General features: G+C 34.2%; 2 protein-coding genes across 2 annotated transcripts in view; both read right to left on the bottom strand.

Annotated features, from left to right (window-relative positions):
- The window catches only part of LOC134375210 (glutamine and serine-rich protein 1-like), an 824,919-nt gene that overhangs the window by 316,437 nt on the left and 489,234 nt on the right, over nt 1–19,248 (bottom strand).
- Nucleotides 9,362–10,306, bottom strand: LOC134375211 (olfactory receptor 14A2). The gene has a single exon (XM_063093455.1). The coding sequence runs from the start codon at nt 10,304–10,306 to the stop codon at nt 9,362–9,364; it is 945 nt and encodes a 314-aa protein (XP_062949525.1).

The following is a 19,248-nucleotide window of genomic DNA, read 5'->3' as shown; positions in this document are numbered from 1 at the left end:
CTCTCTCTTTTCTTTTCCCTTTTGGTTATCTTATTATTTCATGGTATGCTTCTTCCTCTTATCACACATTACTCTTTGATTAATTCAAGTTTTTCAAATTTTATCTCAGTCTTTTTTCTATTTCTGAAAGAAAGTGAGCCGAGATGCTGGGTACCATTCAAGCTTTATTAAAGAAAGAAATCTGCTGGGCTGTACTCAAAATGGAGGACAGCCTGGGGCTGCCCTGAAAATGGGGGACAGCAGCAACAATGGGTTTGCAAGAGTTTATATTAGCTGTTGGGCATGAAATGTATGGCAGGCAGGGACCATTAGGTTGATGTAACTGGGTGGAGAACTGCGCTGATGCGGAAGCTGTAAAGTTGTGTGTAAGTCAGGAGTCTTCTGCTAAAGGGAAGCAGGGAGTGGGCAGGGGTTTGGTGATGGAGTGGAAGACGAGGCTGGCGGCTATTTTGTGCTGGTGCTTATTGTGTGCACAGTGGCACTGGTCACTTCCAAAATCCATCCATTTCCTTTTGTCCTTTTGCTCTAATCCTGTCTGGTACTAGTTACATTCAATTTACATTTTGGTGTCTTCCATACTCTCTACTTCTCTTCATCATAATGAGCTCCATACTGAAAACAATTTGTTCTTAAGTGATTGCTTATGTATGGATGAATCTTCTGGGAGAAAAGTGAACTATTAATTCTCTCTCGGGTACTTAGGGCTAATTCAAAATTACATGAATTTTTGTTAAATCTTTCTAAATAGATGGCTTCAGAATTTTTTTCAGTCATTTAATTTAAATGAGTGAATTCTAAAATTACTTACTGGAAGAGGAAAGAAATATTTATTTGGGTTTTACATATCTTAATCAGGTTCCTTTGTCTTGCTGAAAACTTTTAGCAAATAAAAACATTTAATGATTTCAACAAATTTGTAAAAACTCTAAACAAATCAAACAGAATAAAACAGACAAATCAGTTCAATTAAAAACCTAACAATAAAGCATGTAACTGAAAATTAAAAATTAGCTCTGAATAAAAAAATAACCTGCCTTTGTTGTTCATCAGACTAAAATAGCAGAGAAAAAAAGCCAGCTGTAAATATAACAGGAAATAATTTCATCCAAGGGCATGTTGCATCTGTAAAGTGTCATAATGACTCCATTCTCTGAGTGATAACTGTTTTCTTACTGACTGAGAATTTTCTTTAAAATCTTAGATATTAAAAACTTTGTTGCTTTAAATTATATGGATAAAAATGAAATATCACTCCTTTTCTAGGAGCACCTTACTTACTTTGACGTAGACATACAACCTCTCTTTCTATCCCAGGAGGGGAGCTTCAGACATGGAGTTTCTGGACACAAAATTCTTCACCTATCTTAACTTTGCAGGTTCCAGGGACACAGAACATTTGGGTCCAGATCTGATGTTGACCGTTTACAAGGAACCTTGCTTTGTTTTCAGCCTGTAAAAGCAATCTTTCTTTAAAATTTCAACTCAGCTTCATCCTTCCTCCAAATCTGAAGTAACTCTGTCTTTTGCTCTGTTTAAGGAGACACCTCATGATGCTTTTAGCTGTCAGCCTCCCTTATTGGAATGAGTCAATAAACCTGACTTTGCTGGACAACAGGTATGCCCTTCCTGGTCTTGGGCTGATTGGGCCAGGACAGAAAAAAAGGAAGAATAGTAACACATGCAATGATCTATCTATAGAAATACTTTCTGAACTCTAGAAGATTTTTTCTATCCAGTCATTTACATGCTTACAAATTGTTCTAGACAATTGAATTTTAACTTCAAGGTATATCATCATCTATGTATTTATAGGGGAGGGAAAAATGGCTTACCTTCACCCTTCTGGGTTCTTTGCCTGAGTTACAAATTAAATTGGCTTGATTAACAAGAGAACCATGTTTACTTACACATGTATGTGTGGGAATCCCACTAAATATGAGACTTAAGGAAGGGTCAGATGATTGGAGCTTATGTAGTATTCTGAGCTACAAAAGGGAATGAGGAGTTGGGGCTCCTGGGGGGTGGTAAGGACAAGTTATGGGAGGGTGTGGGGAGAAAATGCATTGTGAATAAAGATTGTCTTCTTATGCATATAAAAAGACTCTCAGGTAATAAAAGCTGTCTCAGAACAGCCTTTTTTGGTACAGTTATTTTTACTAATGTAGATTTCCTCTATAGATGTAAATTTCCTTTACAAAGGGCAGCTTTTCAGAGCTACTCCTGTGTCTGCAGTTTCTCAAAATAACGTCCTGTAAATATGCCGAAGAAGTATATTTTGGCATGGCATATTCTGGTCTCTTACAGTAATATTTTGGGCTGGTGTGTCCTGAGCCCCAACATGTTGATAAGCATTCATTAGACTATCACTGAGATATAAACCACTGTGCAAAGCAAATTAAGAGATAGAAAAGAAATGAATGATTTTCTAGTTCTCTTTGACTGTTTTCATCTAATATTTTTAGTTTAAGGGAAATGGCCTGAAAATATCTTCTACAGTGTCACCACTAATATTTAATAAAAGTAGAATTATTTCATAAGAGAGCTGGAAATATATGATTGAAATTAGTGATCAGATTAGAGATTGAATGCTTCCCAGTGGAGGGGAGTTTTAAGAGGATCTTCAAGTAGAAGAGGATTTTAAAAACATGAGATAGAAAGCATTTCTGGCAAGAAAAATAACATCCTTTAGAAAAATGAGGAAATAGTTAATGATTTTTGGCCTGAGTGATTGGTTCATGTTAAAGAGCCATAAGAAATAAGCATCCTAAGAAAGTCTTGAACTCAAGGGAAGGAAGTCTGAATTCAATACATTAATTAATAAGGTTCCAATATTTCCCAAAAGTATCAAAAGGATTGTATTTCATAGCTGTTTCTGGAATTCTTCAGTGGTCTTATTTTTAAAGTAGAGTTAAATTTTCAACAATGAAAAAAAGTTAAGCTTTTATATTACAAGGTCTATATTGGTACAAGAAGAATTAAAAATCTTGTGGAAAAACTATTTGTAAACATTATGGAGGGCCATTTGGCTACATGTGTGGAAGACCATCTCCACGGAACAATGACTGGCAGTACCCAATTTATGGCATAATTGCCAATATTTTGTTTATTGTATTCATGAGAATTATATGTATAAGGAGTGAAAAATAGGTGTTCTCTCAAGGGTGAATTGCATTTAATTGGTAATGACAACTCTAAGAAGGATTATAAGTAGATAACTTCTATTGACCTAAAAAGAAGCTGAGGCCAAATATATTTAGCAAGGATTTATTGAGCCAATATGATGACTGCAACCAGGGAGATACATAGAACAGGTCACCCTGAAAAAAATATGTTTCAAAGAAGGCCAGCAGAGCTTAGCATTTTATAATCATAAGAAAGGGAAAGGATCAAAGGAGAGAGAGAGGGACAGCCCCTCCTAATTACTTCATCGAGTTTTCTATTGGCTGTACATGCTGCATAGATTTGGGATTGTTATTAGGTTACATAAAGGTTATAGGAAGCATTCTAGGCTGTTTTATGGCTTTTTGGTGCCTTTAAGTAAAAATGATCCTATGATATTTTCCAGGACAGGTGGATGTGATTACTGATTTATCCCAGATCTCTCAAGGCATTTTAATGTAGCTGACCTGGTCAGAGCTGATTCTTTTGGTTATCACTTCTTTGGGGAAGGAAGAGTGGGGTGTATTTATTTCCCATTAGATGTCAGAATAATGACTACCCTGTTTCAGGCTGGAGTGTAGGGTATAATAATGAGGGTGGATTGGATATTCTGAAGCAGTTTCTTTTAGCATCACACCAACCCACTCAGTAGGGGGAATGTTTCTATCATAAGTTCTCTAATAATTTTTTATTACAACACTTTTACAACTTCAATCAATTATGGCTTAATACTTTTACTTTCCTAAATTTTTCTAGGTGAAATGACAAGCTTTTATGTTTTCAACTTTATCAGCACTGACACATGCAGATTTGTGCTTTCATTTTAATTTGAATTTATATTTTTTATTTCTGTATTTTATATGATTACTATATAGAGTTACTCTGTGATGACAGCATGACAATTTGCTGTTCTTATCTTTTCAGTGGACATTAAATTTGGCTCCCATTTTTCATTTTCAAAATCTAACAATTGGTTTGTAATGATCAGATTTGGCCATTTCTCCAAGAATACAGAGGCAAAAAAACCCCAAAACAAAAAAACCCAAAACACTCAAGGGAATATATTCAGAAGCATTAATTATAGCATGTGCATATCTTGAATTTCTCTAGATAGTGCCAATTGCTCTTCAAAGCAGTTTAATAAATTTAGATTATGATTCATTCTTATTTCTCCACATTTTTGCCAACATTTGGTATTATTAGTATTTGAAAGTTTTTTTTTTTATCTCAACTAAAGGGATATCTAATTAGGATTTCATCAATTTTTTCTTGATCACAAGTGTATTTGACCATTATTTCATGTTTGTTTGTTTTCTAGGAGTCTTTCATAAATTGCATTTTATATGCTTTATTTTTAATTAATTTGTGTTTTAAAATTCTTTTATGTATCATATTTTTCTAGGAACTGATTATTATATAGTTTGTAAACATATTTTCTGAGTCTATCCTGTCTTTTTCTACACTGTTGTGTATTTTTCTTATAGAAAATCTTAAACTTTTATGCATTCACATTTACCAATAATTTTCTCTGTGTCTTTTATTTTCAAGTTTGTTTAATTCTTTTTTTTTTTTTTTTTGTTTAATTCTTAACTGACCATGTCACAGAAATAGTTCTGCTTTCATTGAGATTTTTTGAAGTTCTAATTATCACATTTAGTTTCCTAAAATTAATTAATTGAAATGTAAAAATTTTATATATTTATGGGGTACAATGTTAAGTTTTGATATAGGTATCCATTCTAGAAAGATTAAATCAAACTATATAATATATTTATTACCTCACCAACTTATTTTTTGTGCGTGTTGAAAACATTAAATATCTATTCTTTTGGCAATTTTGAAGTATGCACTACATTATTATTATCTGTGGTCACTATGCAGTGCAACAGATGGCCAAAACCTGTTTCTCTAGTCTAACTGAAACTTTGCACCCTTTGATCAACACTTCTTCTTTTACAATATTTTTTTCCACTTCTCCCGCTCAGCCTCTGGTAACCACCTTTCTACTTTCTGTTTCTATGAAACTGACTTTTTTGGATTCAACCCATCAGGAAACTTTACAGTATGTTTTTTTCTTTGCCTGACTTATTTCACTTAGCATAATGTCCTCCAGGTTAATAAATGTTGTCACAAATGACAAAATTTATTTTTTGAAGGCTACATAGTATTCCATTATGTATGTATACCATATTTTCTTTATCCATTCATCCATGGATGGGTGCTTAGGTTGATCCCATATTTTTGCTATTGTGAATAACACTTAAATGAACATATGAGTGCAGATATTTCTCTTACATTCTGATCTCAATTCTTTTGGATATATATACCTAGGAGTGGGATTGCTGGATCATATGGTAATTGCACTTTTAGATTTTTGAAAACCTTCATTTTATTTTCCAAAATGGCTGCACTAATTTACTCTCCCACCACAGAGATGAAAAGAGAGTCTCTTCAATAAACAGTGTTGGGAAAACTGGATATTCACATGCAGAAAAATAAGATTGGGCTCTTTCTTATGCCATACAGAAGTCAAATCAGGTGATTAAAGACTTAAATAGAAGACCTGAATCTATAAGACTACTAAAAGAAAACATAGAGGAAAAGCTCCATGATGTTGATCTGGGCAATTGTTTTTTGAATAAGACCCCCAAAGCACAGGCAAGGAAAGCAAAAATAAATGGGATTGTACCAAACTAAAAAGCTTCCAAACATCAAAGGGAATAATATGTAGAGTGAAGAGACAACCTATTGTTTGGGAGAAAGTTTTTGCAAATTGTATATATGATAAGAGGTTAATAGCAAAAATATATAAGTAATTAAAGCCACTCAATAACAAAGAAACAAATAACCCAATTAAAAAATGGGCAAAAAACCTGAACAGATATTTTTCAAAAAAAGACATACGAACAGCCAATAGACATAAGAAAAAAAATGCTCAACATCTCTAAACATCAGGGAAATGCAAATTAAAGGCACAATGAGATATCACCTCACACCTGTTAGAAAAGCTATTATGAAAAATATAAAAGATAACAAGTGTAGGCAAGGATGTGGAGAAAAAAGAACCCTGGTACATTTAGGTTTTTAATTCATCTGAATTTTCTTTGTACGTAGAGTAAAAAATATTTGATTCTAATTCTCTGAATATTACTTTCTTCTCTAGTTCTTTCTTTTCCACTCATGTGTAATTTCTCCTCTAATATATTCTGGTCATCATTTATGAATTGGTTGAGTTTTATTCCTTAAGTCCATTTGCTATCTCTGAACAACTATACACTTTTAATGGCTGTAATGTCATAGAAATCTTAGTATCTGTAAAGCCTTCACGTCACTTTTTGCTCTTTTAAAAAAACTACTTTAATTTTCATGGCTGGTCAGTTATACATATAAACTTAAAACAAAAAATTTAAATTCTATATTGAACTATTTTAATATTTCAGATGAAAGTTGAATGATTAATTAGGGAGAACTGACACTTTATTGAGTCTTCTCATCCCTGTACATGGTATTCACACCAACTAATCTCATTTTTTATGTCCTTAAATAACTTTTAAAATTATTTTCTCTGAAAAGGCTTTTGTTCCTCTTTGATGAGAATTATTTTGAGATACTTTATAATTTACAATGTCCTTGTTAATATGTAACACATCTTTAGTCTCTTTAAATCTAAGATTCTTGCTTGGTATTTTCCCCCCAAAACTTTGACTTTTGAATGGTCCAAGTCAGTAACTTACAGAACGTCCCACATTCTGTGTTTGTCCTTGGGTTTTCATGTGGCATTGTTAAATTTGTTCTATCTTCTGTTTTCTTAAAAAGCAGGAATTTAGGTCTGAGGCTTGATTTAGTATTAAGTTAAACATTTTTATAAATAATACTTCAAAGATGATGTGTTCTACATATTGCAGCACATCAGGAGACACATCATGACAGATGCTTTTACTATTATTGAAAACAATTTTGATCACTATCAGTTTTTCCCATTGTGAATACAAAGTAGGTAATTCAGGGTATAAATCTTGGTGTTATGAGAATATCTCATTTTCTTACAATTGCCTACTAAGGGTTTTACCATTGATGGCTGATTCTTGCTTGAATCAATTACAACATAGATAATTAAAAATTATGTCTTTTCTAATTCTATCAACCTTTTTATATTTACTAGCTGCCAGTCTTCTTAAAAAATACCTTTTTAATCAATATTTTCCCTAGTAATAAAAACATATTATAGAAAGACGGGATACTGAAAAATCCCCAGAGATTTCCCACAAAGCATAAAATTTCTTAAATATTTAAACCAATAACATTTCACCAATATAAATTTAACTAAGAGTTTTTTTCTCTTTTGACAATTCTTCCCATCCAACTCTGACAATAGGTACATGTACATATCAAATAGATCTAACTATGTTTAGTATATTTAAAGGGAAACAACAATAATTTTGTGATTTTCTATAAACCCTCTGGTAAAACTTAAAGATAATTTTATGTGTAAGAGATATTATAAAGATTTAACTTAATTTAATTTTTATTTCTTAGAATCTGATTATGGTATGGTAAAAATCAAAATAATGTCAGGATATCTGGGGACATGAATAAATAAGACCACGTGACGAGAACAATACCTGGCCATCTACTTAACCCAAGTGACAATAAAACATAGGTAACCTGATTACATAAGAGCATAACATGATTGAAAAAAATTTTAGAAAATTTTGTATCTTTTCCTTAGATAATTAAGAACATAAAGTCAATGTAAAGCTCAGAAAGTTATTCTGATAAGACTCAGAATGTCTAGATAGGTTACCTAGAAGGTAATTTCATGTTGTAGACACTACTGAGTAAACCAAAGGAACTCTATCACAACTGAGTGGGTTCTATACTTTTAATGCAGTTCCTAGCTCCTTTTTAGACTCAGATTAAAAATATTATCTTTTACCCAGAGACGGACAAAGGCCTTTCTGAATTATAGACATGTAGACACAATACACACAGGTTTTAGAGTTTCATAAATCCGCTTGGTGTCTTCCTGAAATACCGTTTACCTGGGTGACCACCATTTGTCTTTGATAACTCTGTTCAGATGTGTCTTTCTCCAAGATTTGCCTCTGCTTTAGGTGTCTCTCCTGAGGACTGTTTGTGAGTCTGGGCATGTGGAGTATGCATAAAGCAAATGTACTTCACAGGGCCTGGTTTTCCAAAGCCTTGTAGTTTCAGATATTGACCTTGCAAAGGACAGGAAATTTTCCTCTGTTGTAAGATAAAGAATTGTAACACAGCAAGGTTGCTGGCTCAAAGACAGACAGGTTACTGATTGATATGTAAAGATACTGGGAAATTGCTGTAAGAAAAGAATGTTTGCTAAAATCAAGCTTTTGTTAGTGGATCAACTTAACTTCTTGAAAATTGCATTATGGAATGTCACCTCGCTTTTCTTACTGAATGTTACCAGCTTCTATTGTTAAACTTATTAAACTGTACTTAGAAAAAACCCCACCTATGTTCTCTTCCTGTAACTTCCTGGTCTGGAGAATAAAGGTGGGAAGAGAACCCCAATTTGTGGTTAATTTCCCAAATGGAAGGAATGCCTCTCTTTTGAATGTTCTGGGAGGTTAACCCCTTTTCGGGGCTTCTCCCTGCTCAGAAGAGGTGGGATTTGAGTAATCTTTGGCAGCTCCATCACCCAGGGGAAAAGGGGTGACAAATCTGTGGGAGGCAAAGCAACATGGACATGCCTCTAGAATGGCTTCAGCCTACTGAGTTATTTTTGCCTGCTATGGCCTGCCTCTGCACTAGACAGATTCTCAGAGAAGTCATCTGTAAATTTCATCTCGGTAGCTCAAATGCCTCAATATTTTTTTGTTAGTTTTCAGTGAATGAAATAGAGAAAATGAGTTATTAAATGACTAAAATGAAAGCTCATCATGTAAAACAGAACTAGTTCTTTGAGAAAGGTATGCCAGAAAGGGAGAGATGCTTTGTTGCAGAAGGGCACCAAATGAACATCATTACACCTGTGTGTTAGCTTGATGTAATGCAATTTTCTGACCTTAGAAATGGTTGGTTAGGTTCTTCATTGTTTGTTTCCTTGGAGCAAATATATCACTATGTTGCTTTCTTTTCTCAGGTCTTTCCAAAGGTAAAAATTAAAAAAAATTCCTTGTGATCTGTAAAATACTATGTCATTGACAGATACTTGGAAGTGTTAAATGAAGAGCGCCTCTTGACCATCTGTTGTTTTCAGGAACCTCATCAGAGCCCGTTTCATGTCATTGTTCCTCAGGCTGTAGATTACAGGATTAAGTACTGGAGGTATCACAGTGTAGATCACAGACAGTAGCCTGTCAATCGCAGATGGTGTATTTGAAGGTGGCTTGAGATAAACAAAATAGGCCGTTATGACAAAAACAGTGAAAACAATGAGATGGGGGACGCATGTGGAGAAAGCTTTTGACTGACCTTTAGTGGTAGGAATCTTCATCACAGTGGAAAAAATATAAATGTACGAGATCACAATACAGATGAAACAAGACATGCCTAAACATATACCAACTCCAATACTTGTATAAATTATTATGAGTGTTTCAGAGCAGGAAATCCTTAGTAATGAAGGAATGTCACAGAAAAACTGTGGGATTACACTGGAGCCACAAAAAGGCATGGAAAATGTGCCAGCTGTGTACACAGTTCCAAAGAGTCCTCCGATGGCCCAGGAAGCACTTGCCATCAATGCACAGGCATCCCTATTCATGATAACCTCATAGTGCAGGGGGCAGCAGATGGCTACATAGCGGTCATATGACATGGCAGTGAGGACAAATATCTCACCTGCTGAGAAGGAAGTCATTAAAAGTAGCTGGAAGGCGCACCCTAGGATGGAAATGGAATTGTTGTGAGTTAGGCTGTTGACAATGAATTTTGGGATTGGGACAGACACAAGAAAGACATCCAGCAAAGACAAGTTCTTCAGGAAAAAGTACATGGGTGTTTGCAGCTGCAGGTCTAGAGTAATGAGAGCGATAATGAGAAGGTTACTCATTAGGGCTGCCAGGTAAATCACCAGGAAGAGCATGCCATACACAGTCTGCAGCTTGTGGACATTAGAAAAACCCACAAGAAGAAATTCTGTTACCAAGGTAACATTGGCCATACTAGATCCTCTTCACTGCCTGTCAAGGTGAGGAGATATGCAAAAAAAAAAAAAAAAAAATTAGTCTTCACCATCTGACAAAGGTCATATTGATGCACTGTTGAGAAGGAGTCATGTAACTACCTTAAATACTTTTGCATTTACTTAAAAGTTCATTCTTTATATTTTTAAAGGTAAAGCAATTCCATGAGTAATGTGTGAATTCATTGAGTCCTTAGGAACGTTTCACTTGATCCTGCAGCCTCAATTTTCACTTGTTACAACATGGATGACTTTACTGAACACAGAAGTGTTCCCAACCCACTGGGCATTTGCATCAAACTATTATTGTGCCACACTTCATGACAAATTTTTTGCTTTCAGAAAATCAATCCAAAGTCTCATGTCTTCAGAATGTGTTAGTATCTCTAATACTCTATACAGGAACAAAAAACCTGTTCTTATATTGTTACAATCATGAACTCATGCTTACACTTGTATTAAATAATCCAACAGAGGCAAATAACTTTCTTTATTCTTACATCTGTGAGCAAGGGAATATAAACAAGAATTTGTTGTTCAGTGTTTATGTTATCTTGAGGTCACGCAATCCTGACATATTGAATATCTCATTTAGTATGGAAAGAAAAAAATGAGTTATTTAGCAAAATTTCATATCCTTTGAATGCACACATGTATAGTAGAGCCACATTTGTTTGAGGGCTCCCTAGTCTAAAAAGGAATCTTGAGAGGGTGCTATAATAAAATGCCTTTCCCATCATGACTAAGAGTTTTTTTCTTTATCATATTATGTTGTCTGTACTTCGCTTCATAATGCTATAAAATATTTTCTTTTGGTGTTTGAAATATTTTCCTAGATAATCAGTTACTGGTGAAAACTTATTTATTCTTTATTGAAAAGATAAGAAAGCATCCCATATGAATCAGACTGCAAACTAGATGGGAGAAATTTTTTAAAAATTAAGATTTTTTTTTTTCTGGGAATTTACTTAGAAAGGGAGGAGGCCTAAATTAAAGAGCAAATAAATCAGTAAACAAGAAAACACTCGGATGGTGACAGATATTATTAAGATAATAAACAGTCGTTAATATAGAGACTAGCCAGGTGGCTGCTTGAGATATAGGGTGGGAAGAGCTACGTGGGTGACTTAGAGGCTGACACGAAATAGAAAAGAATGAATTTACTGGAGAGGAGTATTTAGGAAGTATAGAACAAAACACAAAACCACGAAGGCAGTGGCTATTTGGATCACCTGTGGAGAAGCAGTGTGTGGTGAACTTGGAGAATGTGTGCACAGTGACAGAAAAATTCTGAAGACGTTTAGCAGCCTATTCCAATTGTCAAGATGGAGAAATAGAGAAGGACAAACACGAGCGGGAAGGGGGAAGAAATTGGGTATTAAACTGCATTGTTTTTGGTATCTGCCATAATTTTACTAAATATCTATCAGATTTTTAAAATGTTGTTTTGGAAAAGAGAGTATTATAATATTTTACTAATAGAAATGTGAAATTCATACCTTAACACAATTCCCGGTCTTCAACCACCTGGGCAAAGGATTACTTACCAGATGTACTTGAACAGATAATTCCAAGTCAACTTAAGGGTGGAAGTTTTTTTCCCAAAAGAGTTTAATTTACCAATTGATGACCTGAAATTAAAATAGAACATCTAGCGTCTTTTTAAAACTACCTGTCGTTATAACATATAGTTGCATCTTTGGGCTTCTGATAAGAGACATGTATCTCTGCTAAGCTCTGGTAGTTTCTTAACATAGAAGGATGCATATAAAAATAACCAGGAAAGTTATTTACCTTTTTTGTTACAAATTTGATGTCATTTGAAATATTCTGTAGTCAAAAGGTCTACAACAAATTATTTTTAAGGCACTTGGCTAATTCCTGAAAATTCCCCAGAGAAAAAAGTCTTAAAGCTTTTCTGAATAGCCTCATTAAGTAGTTCTCTCTCAAGACTATTAGCATTATCATCACTGGTGTTTTTGGTAGGCGGGACTGCTCAGGCCCAGAAAATGTTCTAGAATAAACCATGAATGACTGACAGACACAGTCTTTCACCATAATAATAATTAAGTCCTTAAATATTCCCTTAGTTCCACTTATACAGTTATATGTGATAGGATAGTGGTAAGCAAACTTTATAACATATAATAATCATCTGGGCACTTTGCTTAAAATGATGATTCCTGTCAAACATTGCTACGGAGTTTAACTCAGGGGGTCTCTAGCGAAGTTCAAAAATGTGCCTTTAGTCAATCAACTAGATGATTTAGATGCGCAGCGTGCTTTGAGAACACCTGCCATATAGCTAGAGTCATCTAACATGAAAAGCAAAATAAATCTTATTGGCCATCTGGTAAAAATTCTCATTATAAAATAATAAAACTGTAATTATTTTTAAATATATACTGTAAGAATTGGAAGTGATGTGCTTTTTATTTATGTGTTTGTCTGTTTCTTTTGGCCTCTAATTGATTTTACCAGCATTAGCCACAAACTTTTACCTAGGTTCTTCCAAAATAATTTTGGCTGCTAGAGATATAGTTAGCAAAATGTCATTTGTTTACTACACAGTCCGAAAAAAATATTTTGATTAATAAAACTCAGCCTCTGTTAAGTGAAGCATTAATGATAGGACCTGTATAGAATTAAATGAGATATTTTAATACTCTTATATAGCTGTGCTACTATGATTGCCTATTAATTTTCTTGAATTATTTGCCTATTTCTTCATGATTATTAGTCAACTGGAACTTTGCCAAAGAGAAGAGCAAATTTCAAAATGAAAATCGAGTGATCAAGCGGGTAGTATGTGTTAGAGGATATTGGCTTTGAGTATGTAGGTTCAATAAGGTCTCAAACCTTTGAATTAAAATAGTACTTATTTCATTAACTTATGAACATATTAACTTGACATTATATGACTTGAAAATATAATTCGATAAACCAGAAATCTACTTTGACTGAAGTTAGCTAAATTCTGAAAAGCCTTGGGGGTCTGAAAGAGGGTGAAAATCAGGTCCACAGATTCAGGAACTGTTACCACAAGACTGTTTTTAACCTCAAGCCAGACCTCCTGATGCCTGCAGAGGTTGTGTATTAACTTAGGAAGCCAAAAATGTAACTTGTGACCCTCACTCTGCATTTGTACGTACGATACAACCAACACTTAAGCACTAAGCTACATAATGCTATGTAGCAAATAAAAAAACTAATGTACTGATTAAGGGGCTGTTCCATTTTCTCCCCTTTTTTCTACTTATCTATGACTGTATAAATGCTGAAGTTCTGCTGTTCCTTCAGAAGGCACTTCCTAAGGCTTCTTGGTGGTGTTTCCCTGGGCTTCATTCACACATATTGGCTCAAATAAACTCTCTGAAACTTTATCTGTGCCTCAGGTTCTCTTTCCAGGTCCACAGTGTTTGTGTTAGGGGATACCGACTTTGACAATGTAGGGTCAATAAGTACCCAAACGGTTGAAATAAAATAGTACTTATTATATTATAAGCATATTGACTTGAAAGTATAATTTACAATTATTGTGTACTATATATGGTTTATTTGTTATAATTTTGTTTTACTCTAATATGCCTTAATTTTTAATTTTGGAATAATTTCCGACTTAGAGAAAAGTTGAAAGGATATTGTGAGGAACTTTCAAATAACTTGTATCCTGATTCTTCATCTTTAAACACCTTGCTACAACCCAGGCATCACAAACAGGAAAATAAATATTGACATAATAATTTTATCTAATTTTGTCCATTTATTATTTTGTCTGTTTGTAGCAAAAGTGTTCTTTATTTGTATCATTTTTCCATTTTAGAACAAGAAGAAGTCTAGGATCAGGTATTGTGTTTAGTTGCCATGTGTATTTATTTTTCAATAACCTGAAACAGTTCTTTAGTCTTTTTTTGTCATTCACGAAATTGAAATTCTTGAAGAACATGGGATAGTTATTTAATAAAATATTTCCTAATTTGGGATTGTATACTTTTTTCTCACAATTACATTTATGTTAGCATTCTTGGCCAGAATACTATATAAGGATTGTACTCAAAGAGACACAATATAAACCTATCTCTATTTTATTCAATGGGTTTTGAACCATCACTATTTTTACTTAATTTTGTGCCAGTTTTGGTCTCTGGGAACAGATGTTTGGATGGAAGTTTCTTGGGGGATTAACACCTGAAAATTAAGAAGAAGAAAGCAGAATTGGTATTTAGGAACTAATATTCACATACAGGCCTCTGCTGAATGGGCATTGCTACTGGGGTTTTTTCAATCCTACATATACACTTAATATTTTAAATTAATTAATCAATTTTTGCTGGAAGGCCAGTACAATGATGTGAACCCTTGACCTTGGTGTCCTCAGATCCATACTGTAAAGTGCGTTCACTGTCCAGGCTTCAATTTTCTTTTTTTTTAATTTTATTTTACTTCTCAATATACATTGTAGTTGATTTTCATGCCCCTTTACCCGTTCTTCTCCACCCTCTCCCCTCCCCTCTACATCATATCTTTTCACTTGACTTAAAATGTTCAAGGAATTTTTGTGATTGTTGTGTCTTCTTCCTGCCCCCCCTTTCTTTCTTTGTATGTTTATTTATTTATTTAGTTATTTTTAGTTCCCACAAATAAGTGAGAACACGTGGAGTTTCTCTTTCTCTGCCTGACTTGTTTCACTTAATATAATTTTCTCTAACTCCATCCATGTTGTATTTCATTCTTTTATATAGCAGAGTAGTACTCCATTGTGTAGCTATACCACAGTTTCTTATCCACTCATCTGATGATGGACATTTGGGCTGGTTCCAACTCTTGGCTATTGTAAATAGTGCTGCAATAAACATTGGAATACAGGTATCCCTTTGGCATGATGATTGCCATTCCTCTGGGTATATTCCCAGCAGTGGGATAGCTGGGTCATATAGTAGATCTATCTGTAATTGTTTGAGAAACCTCCATACCATTTTCTATAAAGGCTGCACCATTTTGCAGTCCCCCCAACAGTGTATGAGAGTTCCTTTTTCTCCACAACCTCTCCAGCATATATCACTCACGGTTTTTTGGATACTAGCCATCCTAACTGGAGTGAGATGGTATCTCAAAGTGGTTTTGATTTGCATTTCCTGAATGCTGAGTGATGTTGAGCATTTTTTCATGTGTCTGTTGGCCATTTGTATATCTTCCTTTGAGAAGTGCCTATTCAGTTCCCTTGCCCATCTTTAAATTGGATTTTTTTTTTTTTTGCTGTAAAGATGTATGAGTTTCTTGTACATACTGGATATTAATCCTTTGTCAGATGTATATTTTGAAATATTTTCTCCCACTCTGTTGGTTGTCTATTTACTCTGTTGATTGTTTCCTTTGCTGTGCAGAAGCTTTTTACTTTGATATAATCCCATTTGTCTATTTTTCCTTTAGTTGCCTGTGCTTTGGGGTCATATTCATGAAGTCCGTACCTGCTCCTACTTCCTGCAGTGTTTCCCTTATGTTTTCTTTAAGGAGTTTTATTGTTTCCGAGTGTATATTTAATTCTTTAATCCATTTTGAGTTGATTTTGGTATATGGTGAGAGGTACAGGTCTAGTTTCATCTCCTACATATGAGTATCCAGTTTTCCCAGCACCATTTGTTGAAAAGGCAGTCTCTTCCCCAGTATGTAGACTTGCTGCCTTTGTCAAAAATAGGATGGCTGTAGTCATATGGGTTAATTTCTGAGTTCTCTATTCTATCCACTGATCCATGTGTCTGTTTTTATGCCAGTACCATGCTGTTTGTGTTCTTATACCTTTGTAATATGATTTAAAGTCAGGTAGTGTTAGACCTCCAGCATTGTTTTTTTGCTCAGGATTGCTTTAGCTATGCATAGTCTTTTCTTATTCCATATATATGTCTGGATAGTTTTTTCTATCTCTGAGAAAAATGTCATTGGAATTTTGATGGGGATTGCATTGAATCTATAGATCACTTTGGGCAATATGGACATTTTCATATTGTTAATTCTTCCAATCCCAGAGCATGGGTATCTTTACATCTTCTTGTGTCCTCTTTAATTTTTTTCAACAGTGGTTTGTAGTTCACATTGTAGAGATTCTTCACATCCTTGGTTAGCTTTATTCTTAAGTATTTTATTTTTTTGGTGACAATTGTAAATGGGCTAGCTTTCTTGATTTCTTTTTCTGTGTGTTCACTGTTGGAGTATAGAAATGCTACTGATTTTTGTGTGTTGATTTTGCATCCTGCAACTTTGCTGAAATCATTTATGAACTCTACAAGTTTTTTTTTTTATAGAGGCTTTAGGCTGTTCAATATATAGGATCATATCATCTGCAAACAGGGACAGTCTGAGTTCATCCTTTCCAGTCTGGATGCCCTTTATTTCCTTCTCTTCTCTGATTGCTCTGGCTAATATTTCCAAGACTCTGTTGAATAGGAGTGGTGAGAAGGGCATCCTTTTCTAGTTACTGTTCTTAAGGGAAAAGCTTTTGGCTTTTTCCCATTCAGGATGATTTTGGCAGTGGGCTTATCACATATGGCTGTAAGTATGTCAAGATACTTTCCATCTTTGCCGAATTTGTAGAGAGTCTTTATCATGAAAGGATGTTGAATTTTGTCAAATGCTTTTTTAGCATCTGTAGAGATGATCATATGGTCTTTGTCTTTGCTTTTATCAATGTGATGTATCACATTTATTGATTTGCATATTTTGAACCAACCTTGCATCCCTGGGATGAATCCCACTTGATCATGGTGTATAATTTTGTGTATGTGTTGCTGTATTCTGTTAACCAGTATTTATTGGGGATTTTTGCATCTGTATTTGTCAAGGATATTGGCCTGTAGTTTTCTATTTCTGATGTATCTTTGTCTGATTTTGGTATCAGGGTGATGTTTGCCTCATAGAATGATTCTGGGAGAATGGCCTCCATTTCAGTCTTTTGGGACAGTTTGTAGAGATTTGGTATCAGTTCCTCTTTGATGGTTTGGTAGAATTCTGCAGTGAACTTGTCCAATCCTGGGTTTTTCTTTGTTGGGAGCCTTCTGATAAAAGTTTCAATCTCTTTTATTGTTATTGATCTGTTCAGATTTTCTATATCTTCTTGCCTTAGTTTTGGTAGTTTGTGTGTGTACAGAAATTTATCCATTTCCTCCAGATTTTCAAATTTTTTGGCATATACTTGTTTATAGTAGTCTCTAATGATTCCTTGTATTTCAGAGGTATCAGTTGTAATATCACCTTTTTCAAGTCTAATTTTTGTTTTTTGGGTCTTCTCTCTTCTTTTCTTAGTTAATGTTGCTAAAGCTTTGTCAATTTTATTTATCTTTTCAAAAAGCCAACTTTTTGTTTCATTGATCTTTTGTATTGTCTTTCTGGTTTCTATTTCATTTAGTTCTGCTCTGATCTTAATTATTTTATCCATCTGCTAACTTTGGGTTTGGGTTGTTCTTGTTTTTCTAGATCTTTAAGGTGAAGTGTTATGTTGTTTATTTGCCATCTTTCCATTCTTCTGAACTAAGCATTTAATGTGATAAATTTCCCCTGTCATATTGCTTTTGCAGTATCCCACAGGTTTTGGTATGATGTGTCATTATTTTCATTAGTTTCAGAAATGTTTTGATTTTATGTTTAATTTCTTCTTGGACCCACCTGTCATTAAGTAGAATGTTGTTTAATTACCATGTGTTTGTATAGTTTCCAGTGTTTCATTTATTATTGATTTCTAATTTTAATCCATTGTGATCAGAAAAAATACATGGAATAATTCCAATTTTTTTGAATTTGTTGAGACTTGATTTGTGACCTAACATGTGGTCTATCCTGGAGAATGTTCCATGTGCTGATGAAAAGAATGAATATTCTGAGGTTGTTGGATGGAATGTTCTGTAGATATCTGCCAAGACCAATTGGTCTAAAGTGTCATTTAGACATTGTGTTTCTCTATTGATTTTTTGCTTTGATGATCTGTCCAATGATAAGAGTGGGGTGGTCAGGTTTCTTGTTATTATGGTGTTAGTGTCTGTCTCATTCTTTAGATCTAATAGTGTTTGCTTTATAAATATGGCAGCTCCAACGTTGGTTGTATATATATTTATGATTATTATGTCTTTTTGATGGATAGATCCTTTTATTATTATATAGTGGCCTTCTTTGTCACTATTTATGGTTTTTGCTTTAAGTCTATTTTACCTGATATAAGAATAGCTACTCCAGCTCACTTTTCATTTCTATTTGCATGATATATCTTTTTCTATCCTTTCACTCTTAGTCTTTTTGTGTCTTTACAAGTCAGGTGAGTCTCTTGAAGGCAGCATATTGTTGGGTCCATCTTTTTAAGCCAGTCAGTCTGTGTCTTTTGAATGGGGAATTTAATCCCTTTACATTTACAGTTATCATTGAAAGGTGTTGATTTACTACTAGCATTTTACTAATTTTTGTTTAGATGTCTTAAGTACCTTTTGTTTCTTTCTTTCTAATTTTCTGTTTGTCTTCCGTATTTGCTGGTTTCTTGGGGTGATAAATTTTTTTTTTCTCTTTTGTTACTAATTTTGGTGTCAGTAAGTATTGTTCTTTCTTGAGTATTCATGGCAGTGATGGTTATTTTTGAGGTATCAAGCCCAGTACTTCCTTGAGAATTTCTTGTAGGGCTGATTGTATGGTAGTGAACACCTGCAGTTTTTGTTTGTCTGAGAAATATACTATTTGTCCTTCATTTTGGAAGGGTAGCCTTGCTGGGTAAAGTATTCTTAGCTCGCAATTTTTGTCCTTTAGTGTTTTTTTTAATATATCATCCCTTTCTCTTCTGGCATTTAGGGTTTCTGATAAAAAGTCTGATGTTAGTCTGATTGGTGCTCCCTTGTAGGTGACTTGCTGCTTCTCTCTTGCAGCTTTTAAGATTCTCTCTTTGTCTTTGA

The sequence above is a fragment of the Cynocephalus volans genome, chromosome 4 (genome assembly GCF_027409185.1).
Source record: "Cynocephalus volans isolate mCynVol1 chromosome 4, mCynVol1.pri, whole genome shotgun sequence".
NCBI classification, from domain to species: Eukaryota; Metazoa; Chordata; class Mammalia; order Dermoptera; family Cynocephalidae; genus Cynocephalus; species Cynocephalus volans.
This window is presented reverse-complemented; position numbering and strand designations above follow the sequence as displayed.

Coding starts and splice junctions, on each gene's coding strand:
- LOC134375211 (XM_063093455.1), bottom strand. CDS start 10,306: ATGGCCAATGTTACCTTGGTAACAGAATTTCTTCTTGTGGGTTTTTCT.